The sequence below is a fragment of the Pleurodeles waltl genome, chromosome 7 (genome assembly GCF_031143425.1).
Source record: "Pleurodeles waltl isolate 20211129_DDA chromosome 7, aPleWal1.hap1.20221129, whole genome shotgun sequence".
Lineage (NCBI taxonomy): Eukaryota > Metazoa > Chordata > Amphibia > Caudata > Salamandridae > Pleurodeles > Pleurodeles waltl.
In genome coordinates, this window is record NC_090446.1 from 1,142,633,963 (window position 1) to 1,142,655,836 (window position 21,874).

Sequence of the window (21,874 nt, forward strand, 5' to 3'; positions counted from 1 at the left end):
CAGTCTGTCACCTTCGGGATGCTTTCCTGTTCAGTCGGCCAGCTTCACAATCTAATGGCCACCCACCGGTGCTTAGGCAATCGGGGGGGGGGGGGATGGATGGAGAGCAAGGCTCAAAAAATTATAAAAATGGCACTAGATCTGCAGGTCGAGTAACCTAAATAATCTACTCGACCTAACTGTAATATTCTTGACCCATAAACGGGTCTCAAATTGTGTGGTCCTAGGCAAATAGTTTACAAAGTCGCCATTTTCTTAATTCTAACATATGATTGCACCTTCAAATATGTGAGTTCAGCATTTCTGCAGTACAAAAAATACTCTTTGTTTAATTAAGTAGACTAAAGTTTGCTGCATGCATCATAAGAATCTAGCCTACTTACCCATGAGGTCGAGCCCACACAACCTAGGACTTTGTTTAGTTTACAAACAACATTGCCATAAGGGCAGGAGTGTTTCAGATTGTTTAAACACTCAATTTTAATACATATATTACTAAACCATGATGTGATAATATATTGTCATCTACACACAGTAACTTTCCAGAAATGTCCAAAACCTCTCCTCTAACTTGCAGCTTTACTGATAAAACTATATAGTGTATTAACTTTCTGTGAAAATTGGGTTTCAGAAAACATATCCTTTGCACATCAACCTGTAAAGTATTCAGATTTGTTTTCATCCTATTAAAATATTTTTTCATCACCCAGAAATATTTTAAAAAGGGCCTTCACAACGACTGAAATATAGTTTGAAATGTTTGCACAATTGGCTTAGTCATTTAAACATTGTATGTTAGGAAAAACCTGACACCCTGTATCCTTTTATTTTACATTCTAAGCAGCAGGTCACAAAGTTCACCTTACAAATTCCTGGAACTCTGCAGTCAGAAGGAAAATTAATTGTAAGAAAAACTGACTTTTGACCTGATCGAATAAGAGACTTGCCAATGAGAGTGGTGGAGTGGATTTTGAGAGCCCTGGGAGGGTGACAGCATCTAATGCAACCGTCCCGCTGACAGGGACGCAGTCACCTCCCAGAGCCTCCCGGCCCCTCCTCCTAGCACAGCACAATGCCTCACAGGCCACAACACCCCAGCATGGAAATGCCCCTCGGGGGCCAAGCACCGGAACTGGTGCCCTTCCGCTTCCACAGGCGTGCCGCTCTCCACACCTCTGTCGCTCCGCTGGGTCTCCCCTGCCTCCTCCGCACTACTCATCGTTGTCCCCTCAGCTTCCACAGTGCGGGGTGGTGATAGGGTGGAGCAAAAAACAAGCGGGTCACTCCCCTCTCATCAGGCTCCCGTGCTGGGCTCCTCTAAACTAGGGCACTCAGGCCAGGTCGGGCGCCTTAAACGATGTCGGCCCAGCTCGCAGTCACAATCGCTGCCGCCATTTTAGAGACAGGCACTCACCACGAGGGCAGCTCCACAGCTTGTTTTCTGCATTTTCTCCCTTAGCCTTCATGTCACCTCAATCTCTCTCCACCAGACCGCTGGGTCTGCAGGGCCTCAGGATGGTGTAGGATCTGGAAGCCAGGGCCGGGAGCACTCGGCTAGTGCATCCGGTTGGCCATCTTGTTGGCCAAGCCTCCCTAAGGTTTTCCTATATGATTTCAACACAAGCCACAAGGGTTTTATGGAATTAACATGGTTGAAAAACAGTGTTTTCTTTCTGTATTCTTGGATTAAAGTGTACCATTGAGAACATATTTTTGGCAGCACACTAGTACCAAAAGAATGATCAGTTATTCATCCGACAACTTGACAAGTGCCAGGCTGCTACACAGCAGAATGTATGCACACTAACAATCATTTTATTGCTCATTCACATCCCCCCTAACCCTATAGGAATCCTGTAAGACCATTATTAGGTGCCAGGCAATTAACATCAGCTAAAGAAAAGGACTGCATTGTGTCAGCTAAACAGGATAAGGCAGACATTATTGGGTTGGAATGCAGATGTACTACTAATCAAGACATGCAGACTGAACATGACCTCTGACTGAAACAAGAATTCCAAATCCTTATTCATAATGAGGGCAGATCTTGTTACCTAGCTGCTCAAAGACGTCTCTATGATGTCAGTGACAAAAAGGGTATGTTGTAGTGTTTTTCAGGGTGGAACTGATAACAGGTAACACTGGGATTGCCATGAACTTTGCAGACTATAATGAATCTCTCTATCGATCAACGACTTGTGGGGCTGGGGAGAGGCTATGCAGGGCTTCCTGCAAGATATCCAGGTCCCTCAGCTTTCCAATATTGACAGACAGGCTGAGGCGGATCTTACTAAACAGGAATTCTATAAAGGCATGGCTAGAACTTCACCATTCTTGAAGGAGCACAAAAGACAGGGGCACTTCAATACATCCTCTTCACGGCCACAGTTGTGGTTATGCTTAAAAAAAAAGGATTACATCTGGATCATGTTGGACTGATTTAGGGATTATTCTAGCTTCCGCATCACATGGAGGGAAATTGGTACTGTATCCACTGTTGGTGCAGTTGTCACCGAGTGACCTACGGCACCAAATTTCTATAGACTCTGGGGTTTCATGGAGCGGCCAGCCACAATCTCTCTTAGACAGCGCTTCAAACCTGAAGATGGTCTCCCTGCCTAAATTCACATATGCCCTTCCTAATGGATACTGACGGAGCTCTTTCTGGGGTAGAGGCAGCTTTGGGATAGAGAGCCAGCTAGAATCGCCCTGGGGAAATTAACCAAGTGAGTGCACTGGGGGATGGGATTACTGTTACTGACAAACAAGCATATCACAGGGGCTCTAAATTAACAGTAATTAACAAATGGGCATTTGCCAAATGGGACAAGCCCTCACTGAGTGTGGACAAACCTAAAATGGGCACTATGGCATATCAAACAGCACTGTGTAGGCAGGGGACCCAGGATTCACTTCCCAACACACTCGGATGATTGTCGGGGCATAGGACAGAACACTGATGCTTAAAATGGGTACTGATCCTATTGAGAGAAACTACATTGTGGGATGGCAATATGCTCAGGGAGGTGGGAAACTTACAGGGATTTGGGCAATGGGACTTAATTGGGTTCAGCAAGTTGGGGGGTATGTGGAGGGATGGTGCCCCAAAAGGGGAATTCGACATGGCAGAATTCAAGGGTTTTAGGTACTTGCAATTACGTCATGCCCTGAAGACACATGTCCCAATAGGCGCTACCTTTGTTGACGCATCACCTCTGGAGGATAGACTGCTGGCATAAGGGATTCCACAGAAAGCTATATCAAACAATACACAATACCCCAGACCCACAGGTGGATTCTAAAGAGAAATGGGAGGAAGACTTGGGTCCTTTCAAAGTGGGGGAATGGGAGGAAGTGATTGCCGGGTGGATTCTAAAGAGAAATGGGAGGAAGACTTGGGTCTTTTCAAAGTAGGGGAATGGGAGGAAGCAAAAGCCACACCACGGTAAGTGGCCATCCTGGATGGCTTCATGCTGGTGCAGGTAAAGATTCTGCACAGGGCATACCTAACTAGATTGCTTCTGGCCAGCATTTGCTGCACTGTGAACGATCGCCAATTATGGAACCGCGGGCAGAGGTGAAATATCATACATATGATGTAGAACTGACCAGACCTTAAGCAATTAGGGCTAGCGATAGAATTTTACCATACAGATATAACTGGCTTCCAGCCTCCCCCCCCCCCCCCCAGTAAAAAAAAAAAAATGGAGATCCTTGATATTTTGGGAGAGGTAAACATGCAGCACTACACAAAACTCTGCTGTAGAGTGGGTCTGATGGCTGTGAGGTGAAATGTGGTTCAGGAATGGGGTGCACTGATCCTACCAGACTTAGAACCATGGAAAATGGACATGGACTGGTGTTCTATGATTGAAAAGCATATTTTTGCAAGTAGAGGCTGCCTGAAAACATTTGAATAGATCTGGCAACCCTGGATGGGGAGGGGGGGTGCCTTAAATCTGCTTGGCCCATGGGATATGATGCAATAGTGAGGCAGAAGGTAGGACTGCTGCCAGGTCTGGGATATTGCTTAATCCTGTACACACGCTAGGACATAGGTGCAATTGGCTTGCAGCAATAAAGTGCAGAAATTTGTGTTTTTGTTTCTGGGTTGGAAATTCTTAATAAAGATATTGCACACAAAAATTAAAACTTCTGGTTACTTAATGTAGGGTGGTTGCTAAGACACTAGTCTTTTTCATAGTACAGTTGCAGTGCTACTCACTTACCTTACGAATTCCTCCTGTGCCTCTCAAAGACATCTTTAATATGTGAAGCAGCTTGCCCCATTTCAGACACATAACTGCTGTCCCCTCATATTTGTGCACCAAATTGCATACAAAATATCATGTCTACTCGACAATGTAACTGTCAAAAAATGTTAACATGCTTAGCAGATATGATTGAGGTCTGTGGTGACTCCTGACAACCATCTAACAAAAAGGTCAATTCTTCAATTCAATATTTTGGCTCTTGATTAAAAGAAAATATCGATTTGCAGGCATTTCACTGCAGGTCGAACACAAACACTTGAGGGCGGTGTTTACAATGTGGTGACTGCCTTTTTTGTTTTTAGTTTTTTACCTGGGTGCCCTCCACATACTCCTGCTGGCCTCCTCACCCTGCTAACGGGCATTTTGTCACCTACAACTGCAACACTATTTAACTAAGTGCTACAGTGCAGGCCGCAAAATGTCCTTCAGCATAATAAGCACAGCATAAAGTCCGCAAAATGAAAACATTTCCTTTATATTCTTTTTGTAGCAATGATCCAATCATGTGGGATCACTTAGAGTTTCAATTCATGGTCTTCCTTGTTGAAAGATTGGCAAGAGGAAGACAAGGAACAAATAGAAGAAGAAGGTGAGAGCCCCTACCCCAGTGATTTATATAGTATAGTCTTTACACATCACACAGGTTACACAGCAACTATAATGCCCAGCAAAAACAAGAAAGATAACACCAGTTGGGCTTACCATGTTTTTAGTCAACTGATCACTTTTTTCCAGACTGTCTTTGATAAAGGACAAGGTCTCCTCCTCCTATAGGAGAACAAAGGAAACACTGAGGTAAGAATACAAGAAAGGATCATGTATGGGCAGTGTAAATGTCACCTCACCACCCCTTCAGCCCAGCCTCACAGCAGACTATCATAGCGCACTCGGTTGTATGACAGTCACGTTTTACAGTACCCTCAATACTTTTTACAGGACCTTTGCCCCACCCAATTTTTCATCACTCACCAGTCTCGTAATATTCTCTCACTGGCTAGCGTCATTTTATATTATGAAACACACAAAAGGTGATGGGATGAATGGTGGAAATATGTCAAACTATTGGCAATTATTCGGGCTAGCAGCCCATTGCTCACCATCAGTTTGGACCCAGCAATATACAAAACAGTCTTGACCCCATTACTCATGGAAACAGTACAGCCCAAACTACCAGGCCAGGTCCTCCCTAATGGTCCTCCATAGCAGTACAAGATCCTGAATTTCTAGAGGACACATGCAGGGGTCTTTTCCACACATCCTTCACATATCCACAAGCTAAACATCCTTGTCAGACTAAGAACTTAGGGGCTTTGCAAGAACAGTCACACCTCAGAGTGAGGCCATAAATTCTGTTAGCCTAGCCCAGGCCACCTTAATCTAGACAAATGCAAGGGCACGGCCTTTAGCATCATGGAGCAATCATCCTCGAACCCGGACACCTCCAGAGCTACAATTTTGCCATGGATGCCCTACATGCCAATTATTATCTCTAGAGTGCCAACACCAGTATTTTGCCAAGAGTACCTTTTTTATGCCAAGAGTTGCCTTCAGCCTGCCAGCATTTTGTCATCCTGCAAAATACTGAATTACTACGAATATGCTAGTGTCAATATTTTGCCAGGGGTACCTCTTTTACCAAGAATTACATCCAGAATGTCAATACCAGCATTTTTCTACAGGTGCCTGAAATGCCAAGAATTACATCCAGTATGCCAATGCAGTATTTTGACACATGTCCCATATACCAAGAATTATCTCGAATATGCCTGCCAACTGACATGCACGTGCTCAAACTTATTCTCACTCACAGTCATTCTCACACACAGTTACACACTGTCAGTGGCTTTCACTTGTTCTCGCCCACTACACCCGTCACAGACTCACTCATGCAGACTCTTTTACACACATGCAATTAACAGATTTTGTTAAGCATATCTTCAACTGCGTGCTCCTGATTTGCTTCAGCTGCCGATGCTGGATAGAGAAGACACTTGAAGCAAGACACAGCTGTGTCCTGCCTCAGTTACTAAAGCAGTAAACGTAAAGCAGGAAATTATCTAGGCTTCAGCTATCAGCCTGTTGCTTTTTCATCTCTACCAAATCTATCTCTAGCAGCTACTCTACTTAATGGACAACGCTTGTCAAAACACTGACAGAAAATCTACCAGGTACGTATGGACTATATAGGGAACCTTCTGTTCCTTACTGAAACATGGCTGCATCTGTCCACTGCCTCTTCCTTACATCCATTTACCAGATGGCAATAACATTCTATCACAACCCAGAGAAGAGCAAAGAGGTGAATGTAGCCATGTTTCAGTAAGGAACAGTAGGTTCCTGACATAGCTGATGCCTTACCAGATGACTATAAAATTATATCACAACTCAGATGCAGGCAAACAGGTTGATGAATAGCTATGGTCTATAAAGAGAACCTCATCAGCACCAGGCTTTTAGCTTGGAGTAATAACTGGCCAGACATACCACTTTAGAGAAGTGAGTTGGCATCAAATTAACAATTACAGTGGTATATCATACTCCAGAAGGTGAGCAAGTATAATAAGACACACTAGTGCATACTTTTGGTCATCTTATGGCACCTGAAGACAAATGTTGTTGATGACTTTAATTTGAACAATGAAGATGCTACTATCCCACTTGCTTGTACCTTTCTAAATGCCAGGCCCTTTTGTGCTTTATCTTGGGACGTTAATGTGCCTATCCATGAAGCAGGGCACCAGCTGAACTTAGTCTCTGCATCAGAAATATAGGCCAGACTAAGAGGCTGTTCTTCGTTAGGATGCATGAATCATTCTTTTATGCCATTAAAGATCTTTTGTATTCTTCCAAAGATCACAATCCTAAAATTAATAAAAAATGCCATTTAAGTTATGGTCTGAAAAAAGCCTATCAAGCTAATCTTACCAAAGCTACTCGCAGACCATAACCTTTTTGAGAAGAAGTATGATGTAGACTCTGCTTCATCTAACCTTGTGGGTGTCAAAGAGTCTAGGGGGCGCTAGGGTCTTCAAGAACAAAAACGGCCTCCTTAAGAAAACGCCAGTTTAGGAAGGAAGCCAGAAGGAAGAAGATCCACACTGAACAATCAGAAAGGAAGTAAAGGAGTAAATACTCCCCTCCAATCACCAGCACTTTAAGCTTCAGTTGAAAGATTACAGTCACATTCCAGCTAGAAGCCGGTTCCCGAATAACCAAGATAACTTCTTTGTAATTATTTACCATGATTAGAAACTTTTTAACCCCATGTTATTTTGGGAGCTCTGCCTTCCACATGGAAGTTATTAAACAGCTAGAAACCATTTTCTCATAGAAAAATCTAATAAATTACGAGGAAATAAAAAAGAAACAGTGACTTAACAGTAGGAAATATTTAACCCACTTTGCAGAATGATAACCATTGAGTGTGGTCCGATTTCATACTGCTTAAGACACATTAGTTGTGTCCACTCCTACCCACTATAAAATAGTGTTCCCGCAATGACCCCCCCCCCCCTTACAGTACTTCAAGAGCCATCTCCAGTCAATTCAGGTAAGATCACTGAGCTGTTCTGGCACACTTACAGGATCCTGGAAGTAAGAGGTGGTATCCTTGCTACTAATAATAATAATCATAATCATAATAATAATAATAATAATCATAATAATCATAATAATTTGAATGCTTCTGATAACAAAAACTACCAAAAATAACTAAGTTGCTGGAAAAACTAGTAGCTAATAAACTGTTAAAGTTCCTTGGAGAGGGCAAACTGTTGGAGGACTGTAGATGGCTTTCCACCCAGGCAGAGGCAATGAGGTTGCTACAACAGATGAAATCAGAGGTATTCCAGATAAAGATGACACCATTGAATTGATATTCCTGAACCTTTCCACTGGTTTTGATCTGGTACACCACCAAGAACTCCTGAAAAAGCTAGGCGAATAGGGTTTCATGAACATGGTATGGAACTGGTTTGTGACATTTTAGTACAGGATGTTCTTTAACATTACCATTAACCAACTTTCGGGTTTCCAGTGTTTCATTTAGCTGTGGTGTGCCTCAGGGCTCCTCTCTCTATCTGATGTTATTTAATCTTTATGATCAGTCTCTCTTCTACATTATCTTTCATGAGCGACACCAAGATTGCAATATGGCTGCAAGCTCTATATAGCTCAGCAGTAAGTGTGGTTAGCTGTTTGGGACAATTGTCATCAGTGAATGGGTTTCAACATTTTAAAGTTCAATGCAGAAAAAGCTGAGCTCCTACTGTTGGGCGGAGGGAAACTGTTTCAACTGTTAAAACTATCTGTGGTGTGCTTCCATGCATAATTCATCAATTCTGGCCATAAATGTGACCTGGACTTCAATTACTATATAAAACGTTTGTACTACTACTTGGTTTTTCCTGCTGAAAGTGCTGAGGAAAATGCAAACTTTTCTCCATAGAGAATATCGGCAAACCACAGTATCTGATTGCATCATGAACAAACCAGACAACTGTAATGCTGTATACAAGGGCCTACCGTTATCCCAAATACGCAACGATGCAACGCATTCAGAACTTTGTGGTGAAACTAGTTTGTAATTCAAGGCCAAGTGTGGAAGTCCATATTGGTTGGCTATGGAACAAAGGATCTAATTTAAGGTCCTTTTTGATGCATAAAACCTGTTTTAATGAAGCCACTTTGGATGCCAATCTCCACCTTAAGCACTACTGTCCTCAAAGAATACCCGCCACCCCCAAAGATATGCAGGCCAATCACTGTTGCACATACCCAGAATAAAAACCTAAGCGGATCATTCTTTTCATAACAAAGGCTCTCCACTTTGGAATAACCACTCTTTGCTCTTAAGACAAAGCCCCAGTTACATGATCTTTAGAATAGCAATTAAGACTTTCCTGCTTAAATAACTGAGGTGCTAGTCGCTACTCCCACCCTTAGCAAACACCTGCGTCGGCAAAAGAAACCACTGGATGTCGTATGTTGCACTTAAAAATGAACTGGTCAATCTGCTGAGGTTGATCCTCTGGCCCCTACTGTTGCACCTGTGGTTGCCCCTGTTGCTGTGGAAGCTGTGGCCTTTTTTGTGGTTACTGATGTGATCATCACAGCTGTGATTCACAATATTGATGCAGCTGTTGTTGCTACTGTGGCAGTGGTTGCAGCGGTTTTGACTTGGTCTATGGCTCCTCATGTTACTGCGCCGGCCCCCGCAGGGGTTGAAGCTATTGTGACCACTCTTGTTGCTGCCTTGGTGGTAGCTGTGGTTAATATTGTGGTCAGTTATGTTGTTACAGGTAGTGTCCCTTTCCTGTATGTTGCTTCAGTAGTTGCGGAGTTCCACAGGGCTCTGCTTTGAGCCCATTACTTTTTAATGTTTACATGCAACCTTTAGCAGAAATTATCGAATCATATGGACTTAAGCTGGTGTCTTACGCAGATGACACTCAACTAATTGTCTCCTTTTTTTATTCCTATCCGGACATGAATACAGCAGTGGGTCCGTGCTTAAAAGCAATTGCGACTTGGATGTCAGGAAGTAAACTAAAGCTCAATGATGACAAGACAGAAGTCATGTTCTTTGGATCACAAAAAGCCTCCTCCATCAATCCTAGATCATTGATTGGAGATCTTAATCTCCCCCCCCCTAAATCTATTATTAAGAGTCTTGGAGTATGGTTGGATCCTCAACTCTCCATGTCACAACATGTAAATAGAATAGCTGGAACCTCCTTTGCTCTGCTTAGAATCTTGAGGAAGGTTATAACAATACTTCCTCCACTTGCTAGGAGACTGGTGATCCAGGCTCTGATAGGCTCTTGTCTTGACTACGGGAACGCTCTGTTGGTAGGAGCACCAAAATATGTAATCCAGAGGCTGCAGAGGGTGCAAAATGCAGCCGCACGTCTTCTTTTTAACACCCCTAAACATCACTCTATTCGGGCTGCAATTTCAACCCTACATTGGCTGCCAGTGTTATGTTATGTTATGTTATAAAGGTTTATATAGCACCTAACTGCCAACGGCCTCGTTAAATTCAGTTTAAGACAAAGCCATTTTCATAGATCTATATTTAATCATGGCCCTGAAATGCTCAAAACCCTGGCATCGATATATACTCCGACCAGACCACTCAGATCTTCTTCAGCGATGCTGGCCACGGTACCTAAAATAAAGAGAGTGAGATGGGGATGAAGATCTTTGGCCTATCAGGGTGCCACTCTCTGGAATAGCCTTCCTTTTAGTATTAGATCGACATCCCAAGAGACCTTGTTTAGGAAGGCCTTAAAAACTTGGCTTTTTAAAGTCTAATCTCCATTGGACCGTAAGATGATGACACCTTGCCGTTATGTACATAAAGCGCTACGAGGCGTTCGGGCAGGATTTAGGCGCTATAAGCTGTTATAACATAACATAACATATAGTGGGAGCTTTGGTCCCCGCTTTCATTACAGCTTTGTGTACTTTTAGCTCTGACTTGATGGCAGCTATTGGTGCTTCTATTGTCCCAGTCATGTGGCAGCTTCGGTGACTAGAGTGGTTACATTAGCGGTATTGTTCCCCGCTGTGCTGGCAGCTGTTGTCCCTGCCAGGATGCTGGTTTCATAGTTAGCTTCCAGACAGGAATAAAAGGGGGCACAGACAGGCAACATGCCATAATGCATTACAAGTATGGTTACTCCGACGCAGATTTCCTATCATAACATAAGTTGACGTGAAACAACATGGTCTGATCGTCATTTATTTCCCAAATCCAGTAAGTGGAACCTTCGTCTTGGGAACAACTTGGTGCTCAACTCAGAGCCCTCTTTTTGTAAATCTGCTGACTTCCATTTACTCCTTGGCTTAGATTAAGCATAGCATTTGTGCAAAATCCAATTTGTATCTTTATTATTTTGTGCTGTTTCACCACAAACACTTTCACTCAAACTTGTACCATGATACGTATGTTGTTCGTCTTAAGGACAAGGAGTCGGAGCCTTAAACTCAAGCCTGCACCCCAGCAGCTTCCTTGTCATTTTAAGATATTGACCCTCAGTCAAATATAGTTTTGGAATTCTGCAGTCACTCCACCAAAAAAAAAGATATCACATAAATATCCTAAAACTATCCATTTTAAGAGAAGAACTGCAGCAATGACACAAAATAACCAAATGAATACAACAAAAGGATAGCCAATGGTGACTAATAGGTCTACTTGCTCCTACTTTTTTTAACACAATTAAAATGTTCAAATCAAAAACATTTATAAAGCACGCTACTCACCCGTGAGGGTCTCAAGGCACTAGGGGAGGGGGGATTACTGCTGCTCGAAGAGCCAGGTTTTGAGCTGCCTCCGGAATGCAGGGTGGTCCTGAGGTTGGCAGGGAGGGAGTTCCATGTCTTGGGCGCCAGGTAAGAGAAGGATTTCCCACCTGCCGTGGTCCGGTGGATGCGAGGGATGGCGGCAAGTGCGAGGTTGGCGGAGCGAAGTTGGCGGGTGGGCGTGTAGAAACTGAGGCGACGGTTGAGGTATTCGGGTCCCTTGTTGTGGAAGGCTTTGTGTGCGAGGGTGAGGAGCCGGAAGGTGATCCTTTTGTTGACGGGAAGCCAGTGCAGGTGTCTCAGGTGGGCAGAGATGTGGCTGTTGCGGGGTATGTCGAGGACGAGGCGGGCGGAGGCGTTTTGTATTCGCTGAAGAAGTTTCTGGATTTTCCGCAGGAACCACCGCTATAGGGTGTTTCCATAGTCCAGGCGGCTTGTGACGAGGGCGTGGGTCACAGTTTTTCTGGTGTCAGCGGAAGATCTTTCGGAGCATGCGGAGAGTGAGGAAGCAGGAAGATGATACGGCGTTGACTTGTTTGGTCATGGTGAGAAGTGGGTCCAGGATGAATCAGAGGTTGCGTGCGTGGTCTGAGGGGGTTGGTGGGGTGCCAAGGGCCGTGGGCCACGAAGAGTCGTCCCAGGCGGATGGGGTATTTCCGAGGATGAGGACTTCTGTTTTGTCCGAGTTCAGTTTCAGACGGCTGAGTTTCATCCATTCTGCGACGTCTTTCATTCCATCTTGCAGGTTGGTCTTTGCGCTGGTGGGGTCCTTGGTGAGGGAAAGTATCAGCTGAGTGTCGTCGGCGTAGGAGGTGATGTTGATGTTGTGTTTGCGTACGATGTCGGCGAGGGGGCTCATGTAGATATTGAAGAGAGTCGGGCTGAGCGAGGAGCCTTGTGGGACGCCGCAGATTATCTCGGTGGGGTCTGAGTGGAACGGAGGGAGGTAGACTCTTTGGGAGCGGTTAGAGAGGAAAGAAGTGATCCAGTCCAGGGCCTGTCCTTGGATACCGGTGGAGCGCAGGCGGGATATTAGGGTTCGGTGGCAGACGGTGTTGAAGGCCGCCGAGAGGTCGAGGAGGATGAGGGCGACTGTTTCTCCGTTATCCATCAGAGATCTGATGTCGTCTGTGACTGAGATGAGGGCGGTTTCTGTGCTGTGGTTGGCTCGGAATCCGGGCTGGATGGGGTCGAGTAGGTTGTTGTCTTCAAGGAAATTGGTCAGTTGCTTGTTGACGGTCTTCTCGATGACTTTGGCAGGGAAGGGGAGGAGCGAGAGCGGAAGTTCTTCAGGTCGCTGGGGTCCGCAGTAGGTTTCTTCAGGAGGGCGTTGACTTCCGCATGTTTCCAGCTCTCGGGGAAGGTGGCAGAAGCAAACGAGCTGTTGATGATAGTCTGGAGATGAGGGGCGATGATGTCGTCGGCTTTGTTGAAGATGAAGTGTGGGCAGGGGTCCGAGGGGGCACCGGAGTGGATGGTGTTCATGGTAACTTTGGTCTCCTCCGTACTGATGTGAGTCCAGGCGTTGAGGGTGATGGCTGGGGTTGTAGGTTCTGGTGTCCGAAGCTGTCGTGTAGGTCGGTGATCTTACGATGGAAGAAGGTAGCGAGGGAGTTGCAGAGGTCTTGTGAGGGCGTGATGGAGTTGGAGTTGGCGTTAGGATTGGAGAGCTCTTTGACGATGTTGAAGAGTTCTTTGCTATTGCGAGTGTTCTTGTCCAGTCTGTGAAGGAAGTTCTTTTGGTGGCGCGGATCAGCTGATGGTGTTCGCGGGTGGCGTTTTTGAGGGCAGATATGTTTTCTACGGTGTGGTCTTTGCGCCAGACTTTCTCGAGGGTACGGCAGGTTTTTTTGGATTCCTTGAGGGTGTCTGTGAACCATTGAGGTTTCCTGGTGCTGGTCTGTCTTGGGAGGCGTCTGAAGGGTGCGAGGTTGTCCGCGCAGTTGGTGATCCAATGAGTGAGGCTGAGGGCTGCGTTGTTGGGGTCGGTGGAGAAGGTGGGTTTGGTTGTCGCTGAGAGTGGAGAGAAGCTGTTCTGTGGGGATTTTGTTCCAATGTCTGTGTGGGATGGGTTGTGTGCGGAGGTGGAGAGTCTTGCGTCTGAAGGAGAAGTGGACACATCTGTGGTCGGTCCAGTCTATTACGGAGGAGTGGCTGAAGGATACATGGTTGCTGGCGGAGAAGATGGGGTCAGGCGTGTGTCCGGCGATGTGGGTGGGGGTGTTCACCAGTTGCTTGAGACCAGGTTGGCGAGGTTGGCGAGCAGGGTGGTGGTGTTTGGGTCGTTGTTCTGCTCCAGGTGGAAGTTGAGGTCTCCGAGGAGGTTGTAGCCCGGCGAGGCTAGGGCGTGCGGGGAGATGAAGTCAGCGATGGATTCGCTGAAAAGGGTGCGTGGTCCAGGGGGTCTATAGATGAGAGTTCCTCTGAGGGTGGTCCTGGGGTCGGTGTGGATCTGGAAGTACATGTGTTCGGCGGCGAGGGGGGTGTCTTCGGTGGAGGTGGTGACGTTGATGGAGTCCTTGAAAACGATGGCGATTCCTCCACAGACTTGGTTGGTGCGGTCTCTCCTGGTGATCTTGTAGCCGTCGGGGATGGCTATGGCGATGTCAGGGGCCGAGGAGGCGTTCATCCAGGTCTCAGTGATGAAGGCGACGTCCGGTGGAGTCCAGGAGGTCCCATAGTTCAATGGCGTGCTTGTGGACGGAGCGTGCGTTGATGAGGATGCATTTGAGATGATTATTGGCGCGTGGGCTGGCGGGCGGGGTGCAGTCGCGGTGGAAGGTATGCTTGCAGGTAAGGCATGCGAAGGGTCCATGAGTGCGTTTTGGGTTGGCTTGGAAGCAGGTTCTGGAGCGTCCCGGGTTGAGAGCGTGGAGGGAGGTGGGGTCATAGCGGTGCTGCGGGGTTTGGGAATGCTGGGGGCCAGGGGTCGTGGCGCTGGGCGCGGTCCAGGCGCAGACGGGCGCAGACGGGGTTGTTGTACAAGACGCTTCCCTTTTTCTATTTGTACAACTAGGTAGATAGCTCTTTCAACCCAACTGCGACATATGAAAACATGACCAGCACAATGTTTGCATCGAGGCTCTGACAACATACTACTATTTAGTCTTCTTTGTCCCATTTCCTTTCTATTTTGATTTTTAAAAATCACTATTGCAAATAATTAGCAAAATTAGAATTATAGTTATAAGCATTGAGCGTCTAATCTTTGTAGTGCAATTTGGTCCAAAGAAAGCCTCGGAGTACTGCTTACATTTTACATTGTGTAGCAGGAAATAAGAAAGTGAATGCATCCAATTAGTGACATATTAAAAGTTACCCTAGAGTTATACCGAAAGTCATTATATATTGTTCTGTTCACCTAAGCCCACTGCTTTCACATTTCCTCATCCCTCTGGCAGCAACAAGTCCAGTTGCTGCACTGCATTAATTTAAGATGGTAACCCCTCCACTGCTCTTGAATCAGATGTCTCCTACACTACTCACATTAGCCACAATTTCTATATTGCAATATCTACCTTGGGATGTTTTGTATCTCTATCCCATCACAATTTTCCACACAACCTTGTTTGGCAAAAAAGGGCATCAGTGTTGGCAGTCACCAAAAAACACAGACTGAAAAGGGCAATGTGATTTAAGTCTTTGGAGAATGTCAGTTTCCCGTTCTCTAAATCCAGCATTTTTCTCCAGCACTAAATTTAACCCACAGAGACACTGAGATATCATTTATATGAGAGGGTGTGCTTTTCAATAAAACTAACTCCACAGTTGGAAATCTGGTCCAGGTTATTGGGCTGAAGGAGATCATTTGTTCCTACAGCAGGACATTGCCAGATGAATGACTAATTTAAAATCCTGGCTGAAAGACTTTACAGCAGAGGTGTGGGCTGAAAAAGTGACGCTTGCCCTGTATGTCAACAAGTCTGACATAGTCTGACAAGATGTTCAACAAAAGACTAATCAGAATCACCAGTAGTTATAGTCACAGCATGAAAGGGACTTGGCCTTACATTCTAGCAATTAGCAAACAAGCAGTGGCAAAGCCAGTTGGTCTCACTCTGCCAATGCACTGGAGACGTCAGCATTGGCTTTGCCAACACTGCATGCTTTTATAATGCACTGGTATTCGGAAAGGCAATGGTGATGACGGACCACGCTAAAAGCATTGAAAATCATTAGAAAATATTGTGCATCACTATGTTGCACAACACAATGTGCTAGCCATCATGAGAGTGAAGAACATACAGAAACAATGTCATCTACAGTTTCCAAAAGGCCATCACACTGAATCTTCATGTTACATCACAAAATGTGGATGCCACCCTGAAACTGCTCAGAACTAAAGAAATCAACATTTTCTAATTATTTGCTATGGTTTTAGCATAGCGGATCACAGCTACTGGCTTTGCCAACACCAGGACACTATAAAATAATTTAATTGTAGCAGCCAAAATGGGGTTAGGTGGGGGCAGGGGAGTCAGGAATGAGAAGGGGGCACCAAGAGGTGAAAGGCAGAGAAGCAACAGACCAGTTGGAGAGGGGATATCAGCTCAAAAGTCAAGAGCAACAAGAAGGCACTGGGAGTTCGAGGAGCTAACTAAAAGCAACCAACCAGCAGGAACAGGGAGGAAATGCGGTAAGGCAAAAAACAAAAAGGTAGGGGAGCAACCAAATTGATTACCAAAGAACTAGGGTACCAACTCTGCTGTCATCCAACCATTTAGGTCATTAACGAACAAACAAGTTACTTACCTTCGGTAACGCCTTTTCTGGTGGATATACTAGCTACCTGTGGATTACTCACATAATTAATTATCCCCCATGCACCAGCATCCGACGGAACTTTTCTTCTAGCTTTGCACGACAACGAGGATGTCACAATTGTCCGACTCACACGCGATGCCATCTGACATCATCCAGGCAATAAGAGGTCCTCGCCGGTGTGCTGACGTCAGTTTTCACAATTTTTTACATGCCTTTGAGGCGAAAAGGTGACCACCAACAATACATATTTAAAATGATCTCCATAATACTATATACATAACTACAAAACTATATATATATCAGGGATGTGGAATTTATTAAAATATCTACTTGTCCAGTGGACAGGTTGCTTCTCAAATCTACTTGTCCTGTAAAAAGATCTACTTGTCCCTTTGGTGCCATGTAGTGTGGCGACAAATTATGGCAGCAATCTCATTATGTAAGTGCTCTGATAATAGCCTCTCTGATTATGCCAGGGCTACTACCATAGTAGGGCTTGAATAATTGCAGTTTCAATCCCTACTGTAGCAATTTCCTTATTTTGCCACCTTTCTGCAGGTCTGCATACTGGGGCTGGAGGAAGCAGTAAGCAATAGTTCTAGGGCTGGAATGCCTTTGAGTCTGCAAAACTACTAACCTGCATGTTTTAAAGATTTTTACCAGCTTCTCTCTAATATTTTCCCATAATAAGAAAGGTTGGACATTTACTCCTGACAATGGCAGAATTAGAACTTCTTCCAGGGTTGGGAAGAAAGTGGCTGGAGGGAAAATGAACTTGCAAATGCTCAATAGATTTTTACATGAGCAAATCTACACATCGTATTTACCCATGCTAAAATACAGTTCACAAATATTTTATAGGGGTACGACATATACCATGGGTGCACTTTTGTGACTTTCTTTAAGAATTTGGGGCCACATGTAGGTAGGTTCAGATTTGCGACCTGCAAATTGCGAGTCGCAAATCCGAATGTAGGATGGTGTCCCTGACACCATCTGTGATTCGCAAGGGCTTCGCAAATGCCCACCTCATGAATAATCATGAGGTGGGTCGCAATTTGCGACCCCCTCGCGAATGGCGGCCCTCACAGTGATGGTGGCCTGCTGCAGACAGCAGACCACCATGTCTGTGACTGCTTTTCAATAAAGCATTTTTTTTTTTGTATTGAAGCCCGTTTTCCTTAAAGGAAAACGATATGCATAACATAAATGAAAAATGAAACGTTCTTGTTTCATTTTTTCAGAGCAGGCAGTGGTCCGCAGGACCACTGCCTGCTCTGCAAAAATGTTTACAGTGACATTCACAATGGGGAAGGGGTTCCATGGCGATCCCTTCCCTTTTGCGAAAGTGTTAGCACCCATTTGAAATGGGTGCAAACTGCGATTGGTTTGCGCCCGCGGTCACAAAACAATCCTACATTGCACTGCGAGTCGCAATTAGGAAGGGAATACCCCTTACTAATTGCGAATCGCAAACCCGTTTTGCGATTCGGTAACCAGGTTACCGAATCGCAAAACTGGGTTTGTGCATCGCAATGTACTTTTTGCATGTCGCAAACAGCGAAAGTCGCTGTTTGCGACATGCAAAAAGCTACCTACATGTGGGTCTTGGTCCCTAATTAGGTCTGGTGTTAACAAAGACATTTTATTTTTATTAAACTTCTATTTCTGTCTCTTTCGGCCGGCTTTACTGTGAGTGATCACATTCTGCTCTTCCACAAGGAGCATATTGCCACACAAAGTAGTTTTGTTCAGTGTCAGGAACTACAGTGGCAATCAGTGACGTAACGAAACTGGAGGGTGCCCCTTTGTAAAGAACATGGAGGAGCCCCCTCTCCAGACTCACTCAGGGCAGGTGCTGTGCTGAAGGGGCCCCCTGGAGGGCAGCTGTGGGGCCTTTGTTATGCCGCTGGTGTGCTTTTAGAGTTAAAAACTTTTTGGGCGGGGGGTTTGCCAGCGTTTGTTACAATGTTGAGGGCCTGGTAGCTCCCACAACAATAAAGTGTTACAAAAGCCATGTCAAAACAAGACACGCATTGATGAAACTAAAAGACTTATAAAAATATGTCAGATCAGTTGGCTTTGTCAATGTTTGTTTATTTTCATGCTTCCCATAATCGTGTTGAAAAGGGTTACACTGATTTTCCATTAGAAATATTTTTGGGAAATACTAGCATGCATCAACACATTTTACTAAATGACACTTCATTTGCATATAATCAGAGAGCATTCTGGGAGCATTATACTTAGCCTCATAGCCTAAACTTTTCAAACATGTGTATACACGTTTTTTTTTTTTTTGTACTGGAACCAACGTTAGTAGTGAAGTGTGACCTTAAAGCATTTATTTACAGCACTCACCCTAATAATGAAGGCTTTCAAATAATGAACCATAAATACAAGTTCGAACAGCATTGTTTTTGGAAACACATTACCTCAAATGCAGAGAGTTCCACTCTCTGTAATCAGGCAACCAAAGGGCTTGTGCTGCAGGGGGTTGGGCCTACTTGTCCCAAGGACAAAGTAAACATAAAAACTTGTTGCCCTTGACCCCAAACAAGATGTCCCGGGCGATAGGAATTCCACATCCCTGTATATATACACACACACACACACCATATATAAAAACATACATATATCACATATATAAACAATGGCAACAGTATATACATAATAATATACAGATACACACCCAAGGAAATCGGAATCCACAGGTAGCTAGTGTAAACAGTATATACATAATAATATACAGATACACACCCAAGGAAATCTTGATAAGACCATCCAGTCAATGGGGAGGCGGGTGGGACCGTGAGGAATCCACAGGTAGCTAGTGTATCCACCAGAAAAGGCGTTACCGAAGGTAAGTAACTTGTTCTTCTGATGGATACAACTACCTGTGGATTCCTCACATAATGAATAGAGTCCCAAAGCAGTACCGCACTCGGAGGTGGGTGCCTGAATGGTCAAACCAAGAAATCCTGCAGCACGGACCGTGCAAAATGGCCATCCCTCCTGACTTCAGAATCCAAACAATAATGCTTAGCAAAAGTGTGGAGGGATGCCCAAGTTGCAGCCTTACAGATGTCAACCACAGGAACACCTCTAGCTAAGGCTGAAGAAGCCGGCTTAGCCCTGGTGGAATGGGCTCTTATCCCAACAGGAGGTTCCTTCTTCGCCAGAGAATAACACAATTTGATGCAAAGAATGACACACCTGGATATTGTTCTCTTGTGGACCGCCATGCCTTTCCTCTTCCCCACATAACCGACGAAGAGCTGATGTTCCAGTCTGAACTCTCTCATCCTGTCGACGATGAAGCTCAATGCTCTTCTCGGATCTAGTCAGTGTAGTCTCTCCTCCTCCTTTGACGAATGAGGCGGAGGATGGAAGGAGGAAAGTGTAATGGACTGTCCTACATGAAAGGGTGTAACAACCTTCGGTAAGAAAGCTGCCGTGGTCCTCAACACCACCTTGCCCTCATAAAAGGAAGTGTACGGGGGCTTCACGCTAAGCGCCTGGAGCTCACTCACTCTCCTAGCTGATGTAATGGCAACTAGAAAAACAGTTTTTAAAACTAATAACCTTAAGGGACATGAATGCATTGGTTCAAACGGAGAACCCATCAGAAATGTTAGCACTAAGTTCAAGTTCCACTGAGGCATAATAAATGGAGTGGGAGGGAACCTGTTGTTAGACCCTCAATGAACCTCAACACTAATGGGGACGTAAACAAGGAGGGTTGGTCACAGAAAGGCTGACAGTGCCGACAAGTACCCCTTAACAGTCGCAACTGCACAACCCCTCTGTGCCAAGGATAGCACAAATGACAAAATGTCCGATAAGTGGGCAAGTAAGGGATCAATTTGCCTCTCTCCACACCAAGTCACAAATTTAGCCCACCTGCTAGCATAGATAGATTTGGTGGAGTGTCGCCTGGCTGATAAAATAACGTCCACCACTTCTGGCGGGAGAGAAAAGGTACTCAGATTGTCCCGTTCAATCTCCAGGCATGAAGGTGCAGGCTCTGGAGGTGGGGGTGTAGAACCTGCCCCTGCAACTGCGAGAAGAGGTCTGCCCTGTAAGGGAGACGAAGCGGAGGGCACAGAGAGAGTTGGAGAAAATCGGAGTACCATACCTTTCTAGGCCAATCCGGAGCTCTCAAGCAAGATAACTTGGGCCCGGTCTTGGCAAATCTTCCTCAGTACCCAAGGGATCAAGGGTATGGGGGGAAATGCGTAAAGCAACTGGCGGGACCAGGACCTCTGAAACGCATCTCCCAGCGCTCCATGCACCGGATACTGGAGGCTGCAGAACGACGGGCAGTGCACGTTCTCTTGAGTGGCAAACGGGTCTATCTGTGGATACCCCCACACCTGGAAGATGTAAAGGACCAGGTCTGGATGAAGACGCCACTCATGATCCGTCAAGATGAGCCGACAGACTGTCCGCACACATGTTCAAAACCCCAGCGAAATGGTTTGCCACTAAGCAAATCCGATGCCCAGGACCAGAGTCGCAGAGCTTCTCTGCAGAGAAGGTATGACCCTACGCCTCCCTGTTTGTTTATATACCACATCACGGTAGTGTTGTCCATTAGGACCTGGACGGACAGACCGACTGTGAAGGGAAGAGAGGAAAGCCTTGGGAGCCAGACGTATCGCCCGCAATTCCAACAGATTGATGTGAAACATCTGTTCCACTGAAGACCAATGACCTTTGATCTCCAGGTCCCCCAGACGAGCTCGCCACCCTAGAGTGGAAGCATCCGTTATCACCGTGGCCACTAGAGGAGGTGGCGAAAACATCCGTCCTTGGGAAAGGTTGCCGCCTGCAGCCCACCATCATAGATCCGCTGCAGTGTCTTTGGAGATCTTTATCGACTTCTCAAGATCTCCTCTGCGTTGAAACCCCCGCTTGCGGAGGCACCACTGAAGACCCCTCATGTGCCAGCATGCATGAATGACCAAATGAATGCAAGAAGCGAACAGACCGACCAGACAAAGGACCTTGAGGACTGGAACAACCACTCCATTCTGAAACATTGGAATCAACGCCTGAATGTCCTGAATCCGCTGAGGCGGAGTAAAGGCCCGACTCAATGTTGTGTCCAGTACTGCCCCTATGAACAGGAGGCGTCGAGAGGGCTCTAGGTGAGATTTGGGCACGTTCACAGAAAAGCCCAGAACGAACAACAACTGGGTTGTGATCTGCAGATGGTGCAGCACGCATACTTCCTGTGCAACTTGAGTATAGGGATATGAAAATAAGCATCCTGCAAGTCGACAGACACCATCCAATCTCCTTCGTTCAACGCCAAAAGTACCTGCGCCAGGGTCAGCATTTTGAATTTCTCCTGTTTGAGGAACCAATTCAAAATCCTCAGGTCCAGGATTAGTCTCAAACAACCATCCTACTTGGGGATCAGGGAATATCTGGAATAACAACCCTGACTTCTCTCATGCTCTGAAACCAACTCCACTGCACCTTTTGACAAAAAGGACTAGATCCTCCTGTTGTAACAACAG

At 45.5% G+C, this 21,874-nt stretch overlaps 1 protein-coding gene across 6 annotated transcripts in view; it reads right to left on the bottom strand.

Moving 5' to 3' along the window:
* The window catches only part of EXOC7 (exocyst complex component 7), a 319,087-nt gene that overhangs the window by 247,023 nt on the left and 50,190 nt on the right, over positions 1 to 21,874 (bottom strand). For 5 of the 6 annotated variants that reach the window (XM_069200208.1, XM_069200212.1, XM_069200210.1 and 2 more), the window contains exon 2: positions 4,977 to 5,042. The exons of the other annotated variant lie outside the window; for it this stretch is intronic. In XM_069200208.1, the coding sequence (XP_069056309.1) occupies positions 4,977 to 5,042 (66 nt within the window). The remainder of the gene's footprint in view (positions 1 to 4,976; positions 5,043 to 21,874) is intronic. 6 annotated transcript variants of the gene reach the window in all.